At 36.6% G+C, this 24,740-nt stretch overlaps 2 protein-coding genes and 1 long non-coding RNA gene across 5 annotated transcripts in view; 1 reads left to right on the forward strand and 2 right to left on the reverse strand.

Annotated features, from left to right (window-relative positions):
• The window catches only part of LOC26527527 (putative neural-cadherin 2), a 182,567-nt gene that overhangs the window by 45,257 nt on the left and 112,570 nt on the right, over positions 1-24,740 (reverse strand). The window contains exon 1 of one of the 3 annotated variants that reach the window (XM_015165709.3): positions 8,645-8,899. The exons of the other annotated variants lie outside the window; for them this stretch is intronic. Within the exon in view, the coding sequence (XP_015021195.1) occupies positions 8,645-8,696 (52 nt within the window). The 5' untranslated portion in view covers positions 8,697-8,899. Of the gene's footprint in view, positions 1-8,644; positions 8,900-24,740 lie in introns of those variants that run through there. 3 annotated transcript variants of the gene reach the window in all.
• Positions 1,960-23,672, forward strand: LOC116803945. The gene is made up of 3 exons (XR_004363977.2): positions 1,960-2,070; positions 3,753-3,886; positions 23,566-23,672. It is a non-coding gene; the product is annotated as an uncharacterized LOC116803945 (long non-coding RNA).
• LOC122757189 (protein kinase 4-like) overlaps positions 8,965-24,740 on the reverse strand; it is a 29,724-nt gene continuing 13,948 nt past the window's right edge. The window contains exon 2 of the mRNA XM_044008673.1: positions 8,965-9,514. Coding sequence (XP_043864608.1) covers positions 8,965-9,390 — 426 coding nt within the window. The 5' untranslated portion in view covers positions 9,391-9,514. The remainder of the gene's footprint in view (positions 9,515-24,740) is intronic.

Genomic DNA, 24,740 nt, shown 5'->3' on the forward strand with positions numbered 1-24,740 from the left:
GGATGTGCAGTCATGCAGCGTCAGTCAAAAGAAAAAGTTCAACATCATAATGTGGCAGAAGGGAGCAGAGCTAATATAGCTATAAATAAATGTAATCCTGTTGAGTAAGTATAAAATTGAAGCTTTGTATTCTAAAGTACACCTTGATAGATAATTTAAAATATTTTGCAGCTATTTAGTGTTGAAATTAAGTTTTTAATAGAGAGCACTTAGAGCAATAGAAAAAGAAATTGGAGAAAAACCAGTGACGGGCTTAATATAATTTCTAGTTTTATTAAAAAAAAAAATTTTTTTAATGTTTTTATGATGATGTGCGAGAGCTTTAGTGTATTAGAGGTCATGAATTTTGGTGAATTAAATAAAGTATACTAAAGAAGGTATATATATATATATATATATATATATATATATATATATATATATATGTTTATATATTTGTGCAATTTTATCAATCGCAAGATAATTAATAATATCATAATAAATATTCTAAAATTAGAGATTTTTTTTTATAAATTTGTGGAAATACTATTAACTTAAATAGTATTTCTCAGGGTTCATCAATCACTCTATAGAGTCAATTTTCTCTCAAAGAGAAAATAATTGCATAAAATTAGTCATAAGATAAATGGCAAATCATAATAATATAATAATATACCAAAACAAAAAACTTTTTTATAGCTTCAACAGCTGCTGAGATATGCTTAATAATAAACTTAAGATACTTTATACAAGAGCATTATAAAATTTTGTAATGGTTGCCAATTTGTAATATTGCAAATTGCAGCGCTTGTCGTTTGCGACAACATTGTCGCCTGCGCTGCAATACGAAAAAAAAAATTTGGGACAAGCGAAGCTTTCAAGATCGAGCTTTCGCTAAGCTTTCGCTTGCTCGCTCGTCGGAGACAGTGGGAGCAATACGCTCGATCGCATTCCGCTGTCCGAAGCTTCGCTGAGAGCGAAACATTGAAACCAAGAACACTGGAATGTGGGCGTATAAAAAGCGGCCACATTGTCAGCTCCATCTTTTTCCGGCCCACATTTTCAATAAGTTACCCTCAGCGTGGAGTTCTATCCAGCTAAAATTTTTATTAATAATTATATATATATATATATCTTTATATATATATTTAACAAAAAGAAACATACACAAAAGATTATTGCCCTCCACAAAAGATTGCAATTTTCTGAATTTGGCCCACCGTGACCAGCTGAGCTGGTCAGTCATTAACTTTGGTGCGCGCAGCCGCACGCATTTTTACTCGTGGGAAACAACAAGTGTGCAAGCAGGCAACAAAAGGTATTTTGATCAAAATTAATATAAATTAAAACTTAGTTTACAGAAACTAAGTCGGTTTTTTTGTATTTTGCAGCCTTTAATATAACCCTAACCTCTCGGCCAGCAGAAGGCCACATGCACACATGCGCTGTGCAGAGGTTAGGGCTATATATTAAAATAGCCCCCGAAAAAAAAAGATTAGCCACCGAAGAAAAAAAAGAGCCCCGAAAAATAGCACCCGAAATAAAATGTATAGCAGATCGCGGCGAGGGATTATCATCGACATATTAGTGAAAAAAAAAAAAAAATATATATATATATATATATATATATATATATGTATATATATAAACTAAAAATTACAAATCATTAACTGTGCGGTTTAAAAAAGAAACAAAAATTAGAGAAAAAAAATATATATATCTGCATGTGTGCGCAATGTGAAGAAAAAAAAAACATAAGAAAAAAACTACCAAGACCAATTTGATAAAAGTGAACGTGCTGCATAAAACTGCAAGTACACGAAAAACAAAAAAAAAAGAACTTTAAATGTTTAGTGGTTAAATAAATTCTTGATTTAAGAGACAATAATGAATATTATACATAGATAGAATTAAATATATATATAATACAAAAAAAAAAAAAAAAAAAAAAAAAAGAAGCATGATACTATAATTCACCACTAAAATAATAATAATTCATTAAAATAATTCACACACACACCCTCCATATAGCAGCAGCAGCAGTCACCAAAAGAAAGGCCTTTCAGCGGTGGACATACAACAAAAAGAACTGTGAGTGCTAAATTAACCCTTGTTTTCCCCTCCCTATCATGTCCCCAAAATGTATAACGAAATAAAACTAAATAAATAAATAAAGAAAAAAAAAAAAGAAAAAAAAAAAAAAAAAAAAAAAAAAAAGAAAAAAAAAAAAAAGAAAAAAAATTTTGAATAAAGAATGAAATACAAACTATGAAATAAAAACTCTGAAATAAAAGCTATGAATTAAAACTAAATTTTTAAATTAATATATATTAACTCATACCCCCCAAATGTCTAAAATATGATTTAAACATTTTTTAATATTTTATTGTAATATTATATTATTATATTATTATGTTATTATTACTATATTGTTAACCTTTTTATTCATTTGTAATTTTTTCATATTATGTAGTTTTTTTTCATTTTTTTATACACGCAAAGTAAATACCAAACACATGCACATACATATATATAAATTCAAGAACATGAAGCGACAGTAATTAAGAGTAAATGAAAATGTAATAGTCTAGTTAGAGTAATTTAAAGAATAAATGTATCTTTTAGAATTTTTTTGAGTTTCCTTAATAAATTAACATGGTAGGCTAGGAGTATAGCTTGGTATAGAAGAGAGAGAGAGTCGAGGCAATCTTTATTAGGGGATCTTCATAAACAATTTAAAGCTGAAGATCATGGTTGGGTTTGGGTAAAGACACCGAGAAGCCAACACCACCTCGGCTTCCGCGTCTTTCTAACTGTCAGTGTTTGTTTCGTTTTTTTTGTTGTCCGAATGTTTGCTTTGTGCAGGAATCCTAAAAATTTTAAAGTTTGTGTGTATTGGTGAAGGTATGGCAAAACCCACCCCCCCACCGACAGAGCTAAGGGAACCAGAGGATTCCGCCCGCCATTACCCGATCCACGTCTTGTGTATGTTGATGTATGTTGATGTATGTATGTATGTATGTATACATGTATGTGAATATGTGTATATATGTATATATGTATATATATAAACATGCGAATGCACGAAGATCGCTTTCATGCTCGAGTACGCTCGTTACATAGATTTTATGGCGCCCAACGGGGGGGCCTGAAAATCGAAGAGAGAAGTTAACGCCCGCTGCATTCATACATAAGATCGATACATTACAATTTACATTTAATTTGAATATGCCTGCCAGCATTACGTCTGTAAGCAGCTACTCCTCATGCACTCATTACTTGTTTGGCTTTAATCACCAATTAGACCCTTGCGAAATGTGCTCAGGAAATTATTAAGCCGTACTGCATGATTTATGTGCACACACAGAACACAGAGCGCACACGTACACGGACAGAGTCCGCGTACACCCACACACTCGCACTCACACACCTACTCGATTACGGATTTCTGGATTTGGCGAATCAGCAGCAAAGCCACCAAGTGGAAAAAGCTTGCAACACGATGAGAAACCTCAATTTACGCACAAAGTAAAAACACAATTGAATCCATTTAATAAACTCGTTGAACCCCAATGAAATCCGGAAAACGCCCTTGGGCCGCTGGCAGCTCATTAACTTTGTAGGCATCGAGCACGGCAAAGTCTGAGTTTGAGGAAAATTCACTTTGCCTGACCAAAAAACAGAAAAAATTTATTTCAATTAGGCAGCGAGTCCAAGCGAATATGCTTTATATATGTATATAAGTTATTTTAATTGAAATTTGTATTCATTAGCCATCAACAGGCACGTCGTGAGCTTCTAATGCCCGGAAGTAATCCACCTGCACTTCAACCCGACAGCTGCAGCTCGAGCTATAAATTTATAATTAAACTTGCCGCGGCGGATGCTCTGTAATCATCAAATGCTGGTCAGTTTATTTTTATTATTATTTTTTTTTATTTTTGCTTTCATATTTTATTTTGCTTGGCGGCTGCCTTGACTAATTAAAAAGTATGTAAACATAAAATAGGGAACAAGCTAAAAGGGGAAGTTTGACAGCGACTGTTGTGAGACAGGATACCCTGTTGCTGATAGATGACAAGCTTATGGTTTGCTACAATTTTACGCTGAAGTAAAACTGAAGCTCAGATAATTAGGTAGAATGGATAAAGATGTTGAAAATGTCTGTGTAATTATTCACATTCATAAATAGAAATATTAATGTTTGAAAAAATAATAATAATATGCCTAAGTCTGTCTTTTTTTTTACTCACTTATCGTCCTCTCTGCCTCTTGCGTTATGAACATCTATACAATTTGCACTGTCCTAATCGCCATGCTAAATATACATATGAGCATAGCTTCTTTCGCTCTGTTCACAACAACAACCAACGGCCCCATACATACTCGCCCCTGCTCAGTCTTTGGTTCTTTTCGTTTTGATACTCGTTAGTTCGCCTTGCGTTGCTTCAATCGTGTGACGAATCAGGAGAGATACGATTGATGATCGCAGATTATGAGCGAAAGATACTTATATGAGACATCAAGACATGCTCATCAGTTATATTTGAGCTATGCATATTAGGAATAAACAAAAATATGGTAAGCTCTTATAACTGTGACAAACATATTTAATATTTTAAATAATAGGTCCTAACAATCAAGTATGCAGCAATAGCTCTAAGCCCTAAAATAAGACAAGTGGCCTCTATACATAAATATATAGTGATTTCCATTTTATGATTTTATGATTTTGTGTATAGTGCTCGTCCATTGACTTTTATACACAGAGTAAAAAGGAAAAATCTCAAGCGATTGCCTATTGATAGATGTTTATACATAATACATAACATATCACATTGTCAAATCAATCAAAGGATAAAAAATATTTCCAAGCCAAGTTCCTGCTTCATAATCCCTGTTTTTATCACAATCAAATCTGTTTAAAATTAGAACTCCTACAATGTAGATATTTTTTGCTCTTACAGCAGACTAAAAAAAGAATGTAATATTTATGAAAATATTATCTACTGCGTGCAGCATGTTTCTTGCTCGCCATTAACTGATTTCAGGGTATACAAATGAGAAACGCGAACGCCATGACAAGCGAGTAAACAAAACGCGCCAAAGACAAAAGGCAAAAAAATACAAAACAAGAAAAAAAAAAACAAAAGCTGAAAATGTAAATGAAATCCAACCAGAAAGCAAGATGGCGCACGTTACATTTTTATAAAAGATACAGAGGGGGGGAGCATGGCGATAAAGGCAGTTCCTGATGAGTTGACAAATATTTTGTCAGCCATAATGAGTTGGCCTTCGCGTTGGCCGTGTTGCCGCTGCGAGGGTCTCGTTTGGCATTTGTAGCCGCATGTCGCATGTCGCATGTCGCACGTCGCGATTCGCTGTTCATTAACAACAAAACAAAAGTGAAGGGCAGCTGAGGCATTGGACTAGGGGCACAGGGCCTGGACATTCGACAGCATGTTAATTACGACCTGTGTCCACTGAGGGTCAGCCGCAATTAAAAACTTTTGCGCCTGCCGAATTCGCGACCCAGCAACTTTTTAATGCATAACGACACGCTCTCACATAAATTACCCAGCGAAGCGACAAAGGAAATCAACAGATATAGAAATCCAAAACTCATGCGAATATGATTTGAGATAAAGCAATTAATTTAGCTAAAAACTAATTAAAAGTAACACAATCACGTCACTTGCTGTTGGCCTCAGGCGAAATTAGACACATTTATTGCAAACCCTTTGACTTTTAAATAGATCAACATTTTATGGCGGGCCATGTCAAAGTGTTTGCCTTTGGCATTGACATATCACGCATACGCCGCGTCTGCCACTAAAGCCACCCAATTAACCCATTCACCCCGCTGCCGCCTCAGCCCACGCGCTCTGATTCTGCTTTGCCTGCTTTCCCTATTACATATTAGTTTAATACTATTTATAAAAGTCACGCACACAGCCGCAAACAGCATCAAATAAATGAAAATGAAATACAAAAGCCAATGCAAACACAAACTCTCTCTCTCTCTCTCTCTCTATACTTGCTCGCAACTCTTTTTCATGGGGCTGGCAAACAGTATTTATGTGTAGCTAGTGGGCTTAACTATGGTATACCCTGTGTTTCGCTGTAATGTGTGCATCCATTAATCATTTATAAGCCGAAGGCCCCACTTGCCAGTGCTTAGCTTTAAGTTAGTTTTCATTTTATATCAACTTTAACTTCTAACTTAATTTCATATTAATTTTCATATATTTTTGAATATGTGCACGAGTGTTGACTTAGTCTTTTGCATGCATCTATTGCATACTTTTCAATTTATTAAAAATATTTTAAATGTTTTGATATAAATGTAGATTATAGCAAACAATAGCTAATTATAAATGCATATGCATTAGATTTGCTCATATTTTATTGCAGTGCATCTATTATTATTCATTATGATTTCTGTACCAAAAAAACATTCATTATTCATTAATATACTTTTCTGCCTTTTAGAATAATCCCCATCAGTTATTTTTTTACTAGTGCTACCATATTTTTTCCAGCCTTGAAGCACTTAAAACATCTTGGGATTTTAATCAATGGAATATTTTTCTGTTCAATTAAGCAAATGTTGAATATATTTTATTTATGCGTTGCTTTATTTTTCTTATTTTTTTAATATTTAAATCGGCAAAGTAGAAAATACTTTATGTTTGATATATGAAGTACGATTTCTGATCTATAAAAAAAAAAAAAAAAAAAAACATTGCTGAATTAGCAAAATGAAACCATGTGAAAGAATAATTCAGTATTTAGTTATTTAATACAAAATGTATATATATGTACTTATGTATAGTGTATGAATTCCTATCACTCATTAGACCTCTGCCTTCTTCAAGCGAAAGGCTTTATCTTCAAGCTTCCAGCTGCCATTAGACATTTTATTCTCCCATCATATCCTTTTTCTTCTGTGCTTCCTACAATCTCAGCCAACACATATTCCCCATTAGAGGGAGCTGTTATCGCACAGTATAGGGAAAGAATTGTCATAAAACTAAATCCGAAATACATGTGTAAACACAATGTGGAGATTATCATAAACTTGGCTAATTTATTACACAGTGTTTGTCGCTTTATGCATGGGCATGGCCGTGGGCGTAACGTTAACCGCCTTGAGGATTAAAATTTTTGCGCTGACAACGAAAGTAATAAAAAAAAAAAAGTTTTCTATGAGTTTGTATATGCGCGTGTGTGGTTTACTGTTATTTATTTATTTGTTTTTGTGTCACAAACTAATTAGTAAATTAAAAGCATTTTGAAAATGTTTGTATTGTATTTGCCTGTCGCAAACACACACTCACACAAAGTCAGCTTTTATGCAAATAGAATCTGATTGTGGTGCAAGGACAGCCTCCAGCTAGTTCAGTGCTATGCTATATGATCTATTACTTGTTACTGTGTTACAAAACCATTTTTTTTTTAAATAATATAAAAAAATATATTAATAATAATAATTATGTTCAATAAAAAAAAGAACAAAAATTAACAAAACTAAATTTAAAAAAAAATTTAAAAAAAAAGTAAAATAACACGAATTCTACCTTGAATAATTTGTTTTGAGTGTAGTATAAAAAGTTACGTAAAGCATTTTGGCTTTAGTAAAGTTTTTACTAGTGCACTAAATAAATAATATAATAAATAAATCTATATAGTCGATGTATTTATATAATTTACTTTGAAAACAAATTAAATAAATGGAGATATTTTATTTGTATTGCAATTTTAAAAAAATGTACATTTGATTGAATATATAATTATGAAATAATTATGCTAGTCAGCCTTTTTTTTTTTTAAATCTCAATAAAGCAGACTGTCAAATGAGTCATACTAAAACAAAGCAAGTATCTTATAGTCGTCCGATTATCCTGTATAATTTTAGCTGACTCTAGAATATATGTATATCCGAATTTCGAGTTCATAATTGCCACAGTTTCTCAAATCATAGTGCCTACATTTTAATAGCTCTTTATAATGGGTAAATGCTCGAAGTCTCCAATGCTATGCAATCATGTAAAACAGGCAAACACTCAGACGGACATTACCCTCAACCCATACACCTCGTTCACTCCACGAACGACCACTAAAAAGTGCTCCAAAGCCATAAATTTGTAATGTGAGCCGCTTTAGCCGCTTAAAACAAAAACTCAATGATAATTTGTCACTGAAATTACAGCTACGACAAAAGCCCCTGCTTCAGTGCCAAATGCCTAAGAAACTGATTACACTCATCAACTAGAGCCAGCATCTTCTCGTCTTCTCTAAGTTTGCGGTAGGCCCTAATCTAAATGCATCCATTAAAATGTATAAAAAGCCCAGCCCAGACTCAAGCAGGCACTTGCGAAAATATTAATGCATATATAAAAAGCCTGGCATAAACACAAGGGTATCATAAGTTTGTCATATCCGCAGGCAGCACACACACACACACACACCTGCACACACACGCACCCACAGACTGAATTCTTCACACATAAAAGATTTCTTTAAATAACACATCATGAAATTTTAATAGACAGCAGTTGCTTGCAGCTGTATGTAATCATAAACAGGCAGCGTGTTACTTAGCTTGATTTGCTTCATACACACCTTTACACACACATGCACACAAATTGCTTTACACACTTACCTAAATAGGTGCTATTTGTCAAAACCCAAAAGATTTTTAATGGATCGACCATAACTACGCAGGCGAACGGGCAATAGCAAAAGCTAAGAAGGACTTCACGTTGATGTTGCTGCTGCTGCTGTTGTTGTTGCTGCTGTTGCTGCTGCTGTTGCTATGATTATTGCACTTGCTGCACGCCTGCAACACGTTGATAAACAGCAAATCGCTCCTCCTTGCCAGTCAACAGTTGTTTACTGTCAAGCTTTGTACAACAGCTAGCAATTAATTTGTTGCTGCCGTTGCTGCTGCTGTTATGGGTATTGTTGCTGTTGTTGCTGTTGCTATGGTGCGAGGCTTTGCAATTTTGCTTTGTTGCTATTGCTGTTACTGTTGCTGTGAATGACTAAATGATAAACGCGACTTTGCCTTCTCAGTTGCTGCTGTTGATCCACCTGCTGCTGCTGCTGCTGTTGTTGCTGTTGTTGTTGCTGGTGCTGCTGCTGCTGCTGCTGCTGCTGTTGTTGCTGTTGTTGCTGCTGGTGCTGCTCTTGGTTGGCTGGCCTTTCTGTTTGTTGATTCGCACTATATTTAATGAGCAAAGCGCGAATGCTGCAATTGCGGTTGCTGTTGTTGCTGCTGTTGTTGCTGCTGTTGTTGCTGCCGTTGCAGCTGTAGTGGTCGTTGCTCTTACCTTTGAGGTATTTTTGCAATTTGCGTTGTGCACTTTTATGGCGTTTACATAAATCGAAAATTTGCGCATTTTTCATAGTACTAAGCGTTAATTTGTTTTAAATTGCATTGCTCAAATTCACATTTTAATTAACTGCGAATGGCGATGGGTGTGTGTTTCACATATTCGCAATTGTTGCTTTCACTTATTCTAGCTGTGCACTGCAATTAAATGTTTGCGGTTTATTTACAGTCGTAGTTTATATGTCAACGACAAGCAACAATGTCGAAGCCATTCGCCACTCAAACGAAACCACCCAATACACCCAACTACCCAACCGCCCCACCAGTCAAGCAGCCAACCACGGAACCACCCAACCAACAAATGCCTGAAAGAGTAACATCATTATGGCTCTGCTCTTCATTATCTCAAGCTATTAAAAACTTATGACATTGTCATAAACTTTTAACCAGTTTGTGCAATTTTCTCTCCCCCTCTCTCTCCCTTCATAACATCTCACTCTCTCTCTCTCTCTCTCTGTTTTGTTTGAATTTGTTGTGCAGAAAGTAAATTTTTGTTGTCATTTTCATCTGTAGGTTTTCAATTGCGTTTTATGACATCAAATAAGTTGAAGCTAATATTTACTAATGGATGTTGTGTAATTATTTTTAAATTTTATCTGTGACCCATATGTGTATTGGAGAAGAGGAAAACTTTTGATGGCGCATAAAAGTAGGCAATACATTAGAAGTTATCAATGGACGAGTGTAGTTTGGCAGACTTTTTATACTTAGTTAGAGGCCATAAATATGGGTAGTAAAAATAAGAACCAAACATGAGAGAGGGAGAGTAACAAATTTGAGAGATTAAAAATGACAGAAAGGATGAGTGATAGATGGAGAGAGAACTAACGCACATTACGTTAGATTGTGATACAGAATGGTCGATAAAGCGGAATTATGACTAATAAGCTTTATTGACTTGAAATCGAGAAAAAGATTGTCGAAACAAACATTGAGAGAGAGGGGGCAAGAGAGGCAGAGAAAAATAAAGAAATATATTGACTGAGAGACAGAGAAGAAGCGGAGAGTAAGCTGAGGAACATTGAGGCAAAGTAGAGAAAAGAAAGTGTGAGACAAGCACTTAACAGAATTTATAGACTAGTTAAAGTGAGAGAAAGAATGCAAGCATTGATTAGGGCAAAGAGAAACGGGAATAATCAGAAAGACGGAGAGTGAGTCAGATAAACAGAAGGAGCACAAAACAATTTATATACTAGTCAAATGGAGAGAGAGAGTGAGTGTGTGTGAGAGAAACAAAGAGAGAGGGAAACAAGAGAAAGAGAGAGGGAGAGGGAAACAAGAGAGAGACAGAGAGAGAGAGAGAGAGAGTGTATGTGTGAGAGAGACAAAGAGAGAGAGAGAGAGAGAGAGAGAAACGAAGAAAGAAAAGAAGATAGTGGAACAGATTATAACAGCATGAAATTTATTAAGCAAAGTTGATTAGAGAAAATGGTAGAACATATTATTGTGAGTTGGATACATGGATCTGATGCTGATCTGAACATTTTTATTTATTCATTGCAATATTTATAAAACTAATTGCAGTTATGTTTTTCCCTTAGCCAAACAGCAAAAGAAAGTGAGAGAGAGAGAGAGAGAGAGAGAAAGCTTGAAATTGGCTACAGAAAATGTTAACAAAATATTACGGAAAGAAAATATAGTTTATTAACTTTTCCTATTTCCTCTTAATTATTGCATAGAAATGTTTGAAACATTTGCTAAACTATCCTCAGATAAATTTTACAGGTTCACATACCGGGCAACTGTGTCAGATTAGGACTAAACAATCCAAATAGTTGTCAAGGTTCGGTCACAGAAGAATTTCGTATGGCCTGGGGCAAGGTGTTTGCATTGCCAGAGTTTGCAATTACTCGTGCCGGTTGGAGGGATGCCTCGAAGCCGCCTTGCTCACAAATTCTCAATCGCACTTCAAACACACACACATACGCACACGCACACATACAGTCGCATGCTCGGGTTGGCTGTAACAACAGTTTATGGCCATTAGCGAACTGGGGGCCAAACAAAAGGCGCCAATTAACGCAGCTAAGGCTTAAGCAAATGGGCCCCAGGGCTAAGAGCGAACAAGTACTAAGGAAAACGCTACACGGTCTATCCTTTGCCTCAAAGCCTTGACCTTTATCTGCAGGCGATTGAAAGGGGTAGAGAGAGAGAAAGAGAGAGAGAGAGAGAGAGCAACCGAGAGAAAGTGAGAGAGAGGTTGGCAACAGCTGCTGCTGCTGTCTGTAAATATTTAATTGTTTATGCCATCGCCAAAGCGTGCCTCAGCCATTTGGCTCGCTTTTGAGGCACTTTTAATGGACAGCCAACACACGCAGAAAGAGAGAAAGAGAGTGTGTGTGAGAGAGAGAGAGAGAGAGCGAAAGCGCTGGCTTAGCATGGCTAAGCTAAGCTCCATGGGGCGGAGGCCAGGCGATTAAAGCTAACGCAAAGTAATTAGTAACTCAATTGCTTTTCAGCTACAGCGCTGAGTGGTGCTGCATACAAATGGCTTCCGTTATTGGCGGTTTTGCTTGGATCCCGTTGGGTGGGCGCCAGCTTGCCAGAGCCGGCCGGAGCTTCATAAATTATGCATAGCTAAATGGTAAACGTAATTGTGCGAAAAAAGCAAGCATTTTGGTCAAATCAATTGGCAATATGACAGCCGAGCGACGCGCAATGATTATAAAAGGCGAACAGAAGGAAAAACGAAATAGAAAGCAAAAAAAATTGAACCGAGACGCATTGCAATTGAGGTCAACAATATTAGCGTCAATTTTTAGCTGGCTTAAGCACAGCTGCGCTCCCATTCCGGGCTTAAGCAAATTGATGTCTGCTCGGCTGCCCATCAGCGTGGCATCTCGCCCATCGGGGTCAGCTTAAAGATTTTGAAGTCCTGTCTTCGTTATCCAGAAAGTTGGACTTTGGACTGTTCATTTTTTAAGCACAGCTCAACGAATGGAAGCCGAACATAAAAGACTCGCTCGCCAGCCGGCACCTCCGATGCTGCACAAATTTGGAAATTGCGCGCTTCCGTCCACGCCCACGCCCACGCTCACGCTCACGCCATCGCAAGAGTCCAGAGCCCTTGCGCTAGTTTTTTGGCCGGAAATACAAAAGCATAAACTTTCCGGCCAGCCAGCAAACCGCAACGACAGCGTCCGAAAAGAAAATAAAAAATAATGTAGAAAATCACAAAATATGGCGGAAGTTTAATGGACAGAAACTTGCTAGCTGATCCCGCTAACAGAAATAAAGAAGAAGAAACACAGAGAAAGCCTGAAAAGAAAAGAAGCGCAAGCAAAGGAAATACGCCAAGTAAATTAGTCGAGAGCCTGTCGCTCGCTGAAAAGAGCAAATGCAATATTTCGAATGGAAGTGGAATATTATTCAACTTCACTGATTTCCTACAGCGAAATATTAATTACAACTTTGGCCCAGCAGCAGCAGCAGCCGCAGCAGTGAATGGCAATGCATTGGCCGCGGCCCCAGCTAGAGACAAAGTAAGTTTTCAGTTTACTTTAAATCACGAGCAGAACATTCTTTTTGGTTTGGCTTGCCCAACTTTTGTGGCTTACATTGTGAATGTGTGTGTCTGTGGGTGTGCGTGTGGGTGTGGGTGTGGCTGGTCCAAAGGCCAAAAGCGCAATTTACGTTTATGGCAATGAAGGTCAGCGTAACAGCCGCACAAATGGACTAAAGGTTTATTGTAGTTGTATAAATTATAATAATAACAAAATGAAACAACAACAACTGAGAAGCAACGAGCAACTGAGATGAAAAACTCGGGTAACAGCATAGCAAGAAGTCAACGGGGATTGCTTGCAATTAAATGAGAATTCAGCTGGGCTTAGGTAAATAACTTAAATGGTAAAATAGAAATAATAAAATAATAAATAAAAAAAAAAATACGTGAATAAATATATAAATAAAATAAAATAAATAATTGAATAATATGCATGTATTTGCCAAAGCACAAGACCCTAGTATTTGAAATACGCCTTTTACAAATGTGATGGTAAGGGGGTGAATTAAAGGTGGGGAAGGGGTAAATTTTGACAAAAACCGAAATTGTATAAAATGCATATAAATATACATATAAAATTTGAAGAGTCTAGCTTCAAAGATGTAGCAGATATAAATTTATTACTGGTTTTCGATAATGTTTTTAATCAATAACAAAATAACGGGGCAAGCTATCGATATTTAAAGCAAAACTCGATATGCGCGTGCTATACACGGACCTAGGAAAAAAATTTCAAATCTCTAGCTCTTATATCTTCTGAGATCGACGCGTTCAAACATACGGACAGACGGACAGCTAAATCGACTCAGATCGTCGCCCTGATCAAGAATATATATTATTTATGGGGTCTGCCACGCCTCCTTCTGCCTGTTACATACATTTAACAAAACCATTATACCCTGCTTTCCCATTTTCAATGGGTTCAGGGTATAAAAAAATAAAAGTTGGCCTAGTCTGCAGAAAAAGACAAACAAAGAAATCTAGATGACAACGAATATGTAAAAAAAAAAAATAAAAAATTTAAAGGCTTTAAGCAAAGTAATGGCCTATGACAAATTTAAAGGCAAATTTCCCAGATGAAAAAACTATTTAAGCTGTTAGAAAATTCCCTAGCATAAATAAAAAGAACAATTTTAAAGAAATTTTACAACTTTATTGATTGTCTCATTATGTGGCCTCTCTTAAATCTCAGTCAACAATAATTATAAGATTTTAAAGTAAACCAAATACTAGTTTATCAGATGGGAAGGAAAACCCAAATTACTTTAAAAGCCTTGCGAGAAAACTTTGAAAAGAAAATACTAAACAAATACCAGATTTTATGCGTAAACAATGTGTAAGCGGCTTTAAACGACAAAGTTGTACAAAGAGCGAGCCAGGTCCAACGAGCACTCGTTGCCAGAGTTCTTTGCTTTCTTGTTTGTTTGTTTGCTTTGTTGTTGTTGTTGCTGTTGTTGTTGTTGCTGTTGTCGTTGCTGTTGTCGTTGTTGAGCAAATGACAAAAGTTGCTGGCTTTGTTTTTCGTACGGTTGACGTGCAATTCGAATGCGTTAACAGCTCAGAGAAGTGACCTACATACCAATGGCAGCAGCAACAACAGCAAAAACAACAACAACAACAACAATAACAGCAGCAACAGCAATAACGAGATGCGTTTGCTTTGAATATGCCAAAGAGTTCAGCAAAAATGTTAGCTGAAAGCCGCTTGAGCATATGCTCATCATGTTGAAGCTAAAACAAAGTTATTTTTGCCGTTGCGGATTTTGGCCAAAGCAATTAGCGATAAGAGATAAGAGGCGTGCAAGTGGCTGCAGCGCGGCACGTTTGCAAAATGAAGTTAAGGCTTAGCTGGAAATTGCATTAAGTGCGTTTAACAATTCAATAAGCGCCATGACATCGCTGACGTGGCTAACGTGCAGCACGTGCCACAGGCAACAGCGGCCAACTTGCAAATTGTCCGCTAACTTTGGCTAAACAACAAACTAATCAATCGGCCCGCCCTGCCCCGCCCCGCAACGACTGCGCACCAACTTGCAGAGAATTCAATTTAATTATTTTGCCGAAATACTAGGCAGCCAACTTCTCAAGCCGCCGGCCAATTCAAGTTTAAGACCAGTTAACAGACAATGCTGCTGCTGCTGTTGCTGCTGTTGTTGTTGTTGTGGTTGCTGCTGCTGCTGTTGCTCAACTTATGTCGTCTTGCATTAATTTTTGCTGCAGGCTGCAAACACAGGTAGACAGCAGCAGTTGTTGAAAAGTCTATCTCAGCTCTTCACATAACAACAACAGCAACAGCAACAACAGCAGCAACAACAAAACGCAACAGCTTAAAAGATTTGTCGAAAGAAGCAAATGCAAATTTTGTTTGCGTAGTTAAGAAGTTTGTTTTTTTTTTCTCTCTCAAAGTGAAATTTTGCTCAGAAATATTTATGCTCAAGCAGTTGCATAAAACAAATGGCATAAAAAGTGTATGGAAGAAGATTTGTAACGAGATTTATTGTTGATAAACTTATTTGAAGTTTGGTTGAGGTTTTGCTGCGAAAGTTAGGCTAAAACCAAATCAGAGATTTTAAGGTGTATTCCGAAATAAACGAGACTGAGGTAAAGCAAAAACAAGAAATTTCTCCAAATAAATTCGAGTTTATTTATACAAAATTGCAACTATCTAGTGCGATAACAAGCTTTTCGATAGAGTGTTTCAGGTCATTGACCGGATGGATGTCGGCACAAGCTTTTTGGTTTGCCTCTACGGACGCAAAACGTTTTCCATTCACAACTAAAGGCAATTTTACCGTATAGATAGAAGCCACGGGGCATCATATAAGTAAATGCGTTGAATGATTGATGCTTAAAATGCAATCGAAGCAGTCACAAGAGTGGATCGATCAGAGGTTATAAGAGGTAATAAGTGCCAGCTGCTATCGATTTAGTACGCAGAACGTGATGCAATAAATATATATATATATACATTTACATGTATATATAATGGAAAAAAAAAATCATAATAATAATATATATAATTTGTTTTTTTTTTTTTTTTTTTTTTTTTTCTATTTTCATATTCATAACTGAGAATACATATTCATTTGATTAATATAACTTAGCTTTATTTTTTTTACGTTTTTGAATTAAACTAAACTTTGAATTAATTTTATTGCAAAATGTTGAAAATGTATAAAATAAATTGAAAAGTGTATAGAAATGATTTCTGTACAGATTAACTGTTGTAGCTTGATACTAAACTTAATTAATTACATTTACGTAACTAGCAAAGTTACATCAATGCAGCTGCTGATATATTTAATACTTTTTTTAATGGCAAACCGCAAACTGAGCTAACTTCAGCATTAAGGCTTAAATTTCTATGGATTTCATATTTACTGCAAAGCAACTTAAATTGACAATAAAGTGCCCAACAAAGAGACTCGAACCATATGTTTCTTTGCTGAAATAAATATAATGACACGGAAGTCAAACTTTTAACTAGCAGTTGCCATATCAACTCTGATAAAATCGCATTACTTTGGCTGAATATCATTTGAAGTTGCCACGCCCCTGTCCCCCTCCCTCTTCCACGACTTATAGTAGTCGTGTAGTAAATACATAAGAAATGAAAATGGAAGGAACGTAAACGTAAAATAATATAATGGAATGCTTTGACAAAGTGAAGCAAACCGGAAGGAGGCAGCGAAATTGTCGCCATTCGTCAAACACTTCAGAAAAGATCAGGCAGGCAAGCGAATAACTAACCACAAGTGCTCAGCACACACACACACAGAGACAGAGAGAGGAATGTGGTAGCGCACAGAGAGAGGGAGAGAGGGAGAGAGGGAGACTTGGCTCTAACTGTCCCGTTTTGTTGTCACTCAGTGTCTGTTGCGCGTGTCCTGCTTTCGGTTTGGATTTTTGTACTATTTGCTGAAGGTCCTTATGCAACGTGTCGAGTCGACATGTCCTTGTTGCTGTCGCCTATTCCTCTCGTTGTTGTTGTTGTTGTTGTTGTAGTTGTAGTTGCTGCTGTTGCTGTTTTTGCTGCTTGCCATTTGGAGTATTTATCGTGCTTTTATTTTGCTAGGCCATATGAAAATAAATTCAAATGATTTATTTACGAGCATTTGATTTATTTGATTTTCAGCGTTTACTACTTTTTTTCTTTCGTTTAGCCACGCCTCTTTTCATTTGTCTCTCTCTCTCTCTCTCTCTCTCTCTATGTGTGTGTGTGTGTATGAATCGTGTTCAATATGCCTCGAAATTTATTTGATTTGCGTTGCTTCTGCTTTTCTTTTTTTTTAGTTAACGCAACGTTCAATAAAAGTCGCCATATTTTTGATTTTTTTGCCGCTCTTCGTAAAGTTTGTTGAATTTCAAAAATGCATTCTGAATGGCAGCTGCCGGGCATTTAAACAAATGAGAAACGCGGCAACAATTTCACTGCAATTCGCGCAGCTAAAAATATTCATTTTCCAACATTGAAAAGCACAAATACCAGCAGAACAAAACAAATGCCCCAAGGAGTCGACTGCATAAATATTTCAATATATTTAAGTTGATTAGAAAACAAAATAATAAAAACAACAGAGGGACAGAGCAAACCGAGCAACATTTTCCACAACGCCAAGCAAATACATATTTTATAAGCAGACAAGAAAAAGAATTATAGCTGCAAAGCAAAATGTCCATCAGCTGCTGCCCACACACCAAAGTCTAGTCGGAGCTAAACAAGAAGAAGAAGAAGAAAGACCGAATAAAACACACATAAACGAAAATTGAAGAATATTTAAGGAACGGCTATTGTGGTCTGGGAGAAATGGAAAGGGACGTAGAAACAGCACAGCGAATGCAGAGCAACAGAAATGTCTTAAAGGCATTGGAAAATGGCATTAAAAAAAAGTTTTTTCTGTCATAGCCCAATTGAGTGAGCATCTATCTTTATGTGAAACTCAATAGAGCAGAGCGTTTTCTATCGGAGCACAGCTTTGATAGATCTCTTCATGCACTGAACCGAATATAGCGTATTCGTATATCAAAAATATATTAGGTTATGCAATTTCACAAGATTACGATAATTGATGCTGATGATGAATGAGTATTGGTACTTTTAATCGACAGACAATTTATTAGCTTTCGGAAGCTCTGGACAGCGATCATATATATATATATACATATATATCCTATTGCTCCAATTAGATATATGAATACCTATTAAATTTTGCCATATAAATCAAAGTTGAAATTAATTTGGAAATAATTTTAGAAAAATTACTTCAACGGCAATTCTTGTGCTACAGCTGCGCAGTCGGCTCCTCACAAGTGTTACCGAGAAGAGCTCGAAAATCATCAATTATTTTCTTTGGCAGTTGGCTTGGTAGCTCTTCAGTCTGTAAGAGCTCTAAGCTCTAAGCTCTAAGCTGTAAGGACTGAGATGCCAACGTCTGCTGTATTGAGTGTAGTTCGATGAAATGGGAGCTCAAGCTGCAGTCAATGTTAGTCAATCCGTGAAGGGCATATAAATGCTCTAACAAAATTCACTTACAAGCATATACATATATTATTTGCTATGTATATGGTACTGATAAGAATATTCAGCACATGATAGCACATCATTAAGAGATCTTAATTGCATATATAGTTTAGGCATTTCGATTTTTGCCTAAATAGTTAGGGAGCTGCCTAGGTATTGCAGTTACTGCGTACTAGAGTAGATGACTCAGACGCAGACTTCCAGAGAGCTACTTAACTGAGTCATGGCTTAAAGTCATTCAAATATCCCCTTTAACGCTATCATTTCATAACTCTTTCTTACCCAGCTATGCATTCTGTAACTCTGTAACTCCTCAAAATGATGTTTAATTAATTTCTGTTAAGATTAATTTGATTAGTAGAGCAATTAAAATGTTTGTTTATTATTTATTTTATGTGCTGTCTACAAATATTTTTATACCCTGAACCCATTTTCAATGGGAAATCAGGGTATAATGGTTTTGTTGAAATGTATGTAACAGGCAGAAGGAGGCGTGGCAGACCCCATAAAGTATATATATTCTTGATCAGGGCGACGAGCTGAGTTGATTTGGCCCTGTCCGTCTGTCTGTCCGTCTGTCCGTCTGTCCGTATGTATGAACGCGTCGATTTCAGAAGATATAAGAGCTAGAGACTTCAAATTTTTTTTAAAATGTCCGTAATTACAGCGCGCATATCAAGTTTATCATTAAAAATCGATAACTCATCTCGATCTTTTTTTATCGATAAAAAACCTTATCGAAACCCAGTTATAAAATTATATCTTCTACACCTTTATTGCTAGAGTCTCCAAATTTTTAATGTATGCTTATATGCAATTTATACAATTTCGGTTTTTGTTAAAATTTACCCCCCACCTCTAAATTCACCCCCTCACCATCACTTTTGTAAAAAGCGTATTTCAAATACTAGAGACTTGTGCTTTGGCAATTACATGCATATTCATGTTATAATCATAATTTCATGAAGATCGTACGTCCATAAAAAAAGTTATTAAACAATTAAATTCTCATAGTAAGCGCACACTGCAGCCCATGCGTGTTTATGCGTGGTTGCTTGTGTGTGTATGTGTTTGTGTATGTGTGTGTGTATGTGTGTGTGTGTATGCGTTTGTGTATGTATGCGTGTGTGTGTGTGTATGCCTGTGTTTGCGTACGTGCGTGTGTGTGTGTGCGTGTTTCTTGTGTAAGCTGAAAGTCGCGAAAAAGTATTGAAATATCTATTGCTCCAAGGGTTCAGGGGATCTCGTAGTCGAGCAGTCTCGACTAGAGCTTTCTTACTTGTTTCAAATACAAAATGTAAAAAAAATAAAAAATTTTAATTACTCTACTATGCCTATACAGTTAGCAAACTCCACAAGTTTTTAATGATATATCGGCAACATATTTGAGACTTGAAAACTCATCAAAGTTAAAGTTGTCTGCTATCACAGTCAACTTGTGTACATATCGAAATAAATTTTGAAATATTCCCCGCAGGTCTAGACATGCAATAAAAACGAACTACCTCAAGGCATTTCATGGATACTTTTGATGGGTCAATAGCGAAATTCACCAGAAATGGTCAAACAGCATCAAATTTCCAGCCATTATTATTGGCTTTGTTTGGCTGTTTGTTGATTCAGCGCCGACGTCTGAAAGACTTCAACTGACACACCTAAAGTAAAAATCAAATAAATTATTGCAATCTCTTTGGGCACAGCGCCCACAGAAATCAAAGAAAATGTATCGAAGGCGAGTGAGTGAGTGAGAGAGAGAGAGAGAGAGAGAGAGAGAGAGAGAGAGAGAGAGAGAGAGAGAGAGAGAGAGAGAGAGCGAGAGAGAGAGAGGGAATAACTTTATTTTGTTATTATTTATCTAATGACTGCGCCATTGGGCATACAAATATATATCTCGACTGGCGCACGCCCCGACATCAGCTCCATCAAGCCTAAGCCTCTGTCTGTTGCCTTCAAGTGTTTACGATATTTTGATTTTATTTCATTTCAGCAAAGTGCGAAGTGCGAAAAGGGCAAAAGTTTTTTGTACGGATACGACGACAACTCACACTACTATTTATGTGAGATGCCATTTTGTCATACATGAGACACACGCACTAGTTTAGCCTCGGTCCCCCCCGTAATGTCATGGCCTTAACATGCTCCCATTTGGCTTGGGCTGGCGTAATAAAAACGCCTCGACTGCCATTTTTGGGCGCAAAACTTTTCTCTTATTAAGATTAAAAATGAGCGAAACGCAGCTTGGCCTTTGCTAGGGCCTCCTCCTGGGAGGGAGAGGAGCAGGAGCAGGAGCAGCAGCAGCAGCAGCCCGCAGCTCTGTAGGCACTTTTGGCGGCCTGCTGATAAGCACAGCTAGCACACACACACACACACACACCAGCTAAGTGACATGCGAAGTCGTATTCAAGTGGGTGTCACGCATAAATTTCATAAATATAAGCATCATTATTTCTGTTCGCCATTTTGCGGCCAGCATCGCGACTTAGCGCCGCAGTCTTCCACTTCGCTCTCCAGCTCTGCCCTCTAAGGCATGTGGTAGTGCGAGGCTTTAGTCACGTGCCAAACTTTTGCCATCACACACAACAACACACACACACACAAATGGAATGCCACGCTCAATCTCATCTAAATGGCGCAATTGTGTTTCACACACATGAAATTACGCTTTGAGTACGAAAGCTGCAGAAAGCTGGCTGCGTGCCAATAAGCCAAGACACAGCAACCCTCATAGATACCAGAAAAAGAAAATAACATGGCCATAGTTTCTATAAAAGAAATGCTCAATTATCAATATAAATCTATAAATAGTCATAGGCTTTGCACGATTGCTTCTGCAAGAATAGAAATACTTAGGCGTAGACTAAATCGTTGATAATTTAATAGTTAAGACTGTCTGCAAGGGAAAAACTTATTTTTGCCAAGACTTTAATAACACTATTTACTATTTCAATGATTCATATAAATTGTTGTACTTATATATGTATGTGAATAAAATATATACAGTCGAGTCTTGATAATTCGTACCCCGCTATATCGAAAATCGCGATAAGTCCAAATAAAAAATTCTATATCCTTGAAAGAAATTCGTTCTCAATAATTCCCAATAATTCGAATTTCTTTATAAATCGAAAAAGAACTGATCCCCTTGCCATTTCGAATTGTCGGGATTCTACAGTATATTTAACAATCATATTGCGTGGTATTGTCAGATTCTTACTGATCTTAATAAATCTGTTTTCGTTGTTCTGTATACGCGATATTTTTTATATATAACACATTTACTTCGCATTTACATATTCCTTGAATTTATTCTGGCAACACTTTATTCAGAGTCAATACTATGGATAAATATGCCTTATTTGCTATGAAGCGTAGCCCTGGTCTATATCAAGTACATTCTCTTTCTTCGTCTTTGCTCTTGTTTTGCCCATTCACCTAGCTTACATCAGATATTTACCAAAGATTAAACATAAATCATGGCTGATATAAATATATACATATACATATATGCGCTCACATATATTTAGGCTACAGAATAGATGGCAAGCAGGCGGAACGTAATCCTTTAGCGCCACGGAACAAAGTTGATTGCCCCCTGATGGGGCGCAGTGGCGCTGTCATGGGCACGGCCGCTGACAAAGTGACATCAATCAATGTGCGTTGGGCACGCCCCGCAGAGCAGCGCCAGCACCGCCCATCAAGTGTTATCAGCCAGCATGCGAGCTGCTCGTTAGGTTGACGAAGTCTTTGGCTCTGACGTTGTTTAGTGCACGTGGCGTATGAGCGTTGGCAATGGCAATGGCAATGGCAATCGCAATTGATTGACGACAATGAGCAGAAAGTAAATCAATTATCGTCGACTGGCAACTGAATGGGACAGAGATACACAAACACACACGCACACACAGGCACACACACACAGATGTAGGCTGACAAATTGGTGTTGTTGTTTGGCAGTTGGCGCATTTAAAAGTTTTAGACACAAAGGAATTTGATTTTCTTATACTGTCAATGCTGAGAGTGTGTTTATGCGTGTGTGTGTGTGTGTTTGTTTGTATCTTAAGCAAAACACAATAAATTCGCTGCGAGTATCTCGGCCATACATCAAATTGCTGACTCAGTGTAAACACATAATTTTTTGTAAAGGCAAAAAACTCTTCACTAAACAGAGATCAATATGCTAGATAAGCAACAGCGACTCTGCTTCGTCCTCTCTTGTTTTTTATGGCCCTTTACAGTGGACTTTCTCATAGATTTATTTTCGCTCTACAAAACTGTGCAATAAATATGCAAATTTGTTGCCAGACAGCAAATAGCAAAAGGGTCGCTCCGGCATTGCATCGAGAGGCAGCTCATAAAAATGCATTAAACGACAAATCGTGCAGCAGTTAAAGATCCGAACAAGTGGTCATCCAACCTGGCAACTTGTAACTGGCAAATGGCAAATGGCAAACTTGGAACGGGCTGCAAATCACTTAAAGTTGAAGCCAGTGCAAATCCTTTGCGGAAAACTCATTAGTTTCGAGCATTCGCGTTCGCTTGCAACTTTTTGTTGCAGCTGTGGCAGCTGCGGCTTCTCCAATGCGTACGCAATAAGATGCTGAACACCAAAAACTTTGGCACAGTCAAACTTGTCTACAATGAACTTCCCATAATGAACTTTCCTGTGTGACGAACAACCTTATTAGGCAGCATTTGCCTGCGCCGCAAAAACTTTGTAATAACTTGGCGGGAATCTGTTTTTGCGCCAAGCAAACATAAATGAAAAACTTGTCAAGTGTTTCGAGGCCTATCTGATGGCACAAAACCTCTGAACTATGTCCTATGACAAAAGTCATGAACGACATGAACTTTTAGTAATACAATTATATTGTTATGCTAGTTCTCTTGAGCAGTTTCGTAGCTTTGTGTTTTATGCATATAATATAATTTATATTAGTTACACATTTTAGCGGATTTTTATAAACGAATTCTTTATTGACATGATTTCCTTAGGAAACAACTTGGCTTTGGAAAATAAATGGTGCAAATGTCATTCAAGATAATATTTTAAATTGGACTCTTGATTTGAAATTAAAGTGCAAAATATAGTTAATCAAAATATAGTTAATAATAATAAAAAAAAGTAATAAAAATTTATTAGATTTTTTTTTTATAATTTAAAAGGTTACATGGTCATGGCAACGCCTTAGCACTGGGACTTTTAGAGAACTCAAATGACAGTCCACGACGCAAATAAATAAAAAAATAAAAATAAAAAAAAAAATAATAATAATAATAATTTAAAATAGTTAAGAAAAAAAATATTAAATCTATAAGCAATACATAAAATCTTTAATATCTATAAAAAATATTATTTACAGATCTATTGTAAAAAAAGGTAAGATAAAGGTATAAATTTATTATTTTAAAATATATTTTAGAGCAAAAAAAAAAATTTAAAAAAATATTGATGAAAAATGTTTAGTTAAAATGTAAATTGTAAATGTATTATTTAAAAGTAATATTAACAGATATATGAATATATTACTTAAAGTTTGTAAATATATTGATTATAATTATTAAATAATAAATAAATAATATAATTAAAAATATTTTATTTGCAAATAGAATTTTAAGTTCTTCATAGTCTTCCATCTCCTCTCTAAAATTAATTATAGTAAAAGCATAACATTATGCTGTACAACACACAAATAATTTCCATCGAAACTCAGTCCAGGCAGTTTCTGTAGCTCTGAAGTTCTTTTGTGAGCCTTGTCAGGCACGAACTTGTGTCAAAGCAAATTGCATTGATTGACAATTTTTACATTTTGCGTGCTGTTGTCCACTTGAATGGGGTCCATTCAAGTTGTTATCGGACAGCAGTTTTTACTGTAGCCGAGCAATGAAAGAGATTGAGAGAGCGCACACTAATGGCACATGCCCGCAGCACAAATACCCATTGTCCTCTGCTCGCTTATGGGATAACGAAAATGATGCGAGGTGTTGTCAGTTTATTGCCTTTAACTAAACGAAACTTTTATTATTTTATTGGATTCTTTTTATGGGCGATGGGACGAAGAGGGGGCGGGAGAGCGGAGAGAAACAAGGGCTGGAGTGAAACGTGCTGCGGCATGCCAGGCACAGATACTGCGACAAAGAATTTGTCTTGAGGACATGCCATCATTGGGCCAATGATTACATTATGCGATAATGTTGCCCATAAAGGCTGCAGTAGCATAAAGGATAAACTAAAACGGGTCGGGGGTCGCGGCTCAGGAGTCGAGAGTCGTGAACCAGGAGAGGGGGGTCAGAGTATCAGAGGGTTCGCTCGGTTATCCTGCGCTCGCTATAATAAGCTG

Source organism: Drosophila mojavensis, unplaced genomic scaffold, assembly GCF_018153725.1.
Source record: "Drosophila mojavensis isolate 15081-1352.22 unplaced genomic scaffold, ASM1815372v1 contig_36, whole genome shotgun sequence".
Taxonomy (NCBI): domain Eukaryota; kingdom Metazoa; phylum Arthropoda; class Insecta; order Diptera; family Drosophilidae; genus Drosophila; species Drosophila mojavensis.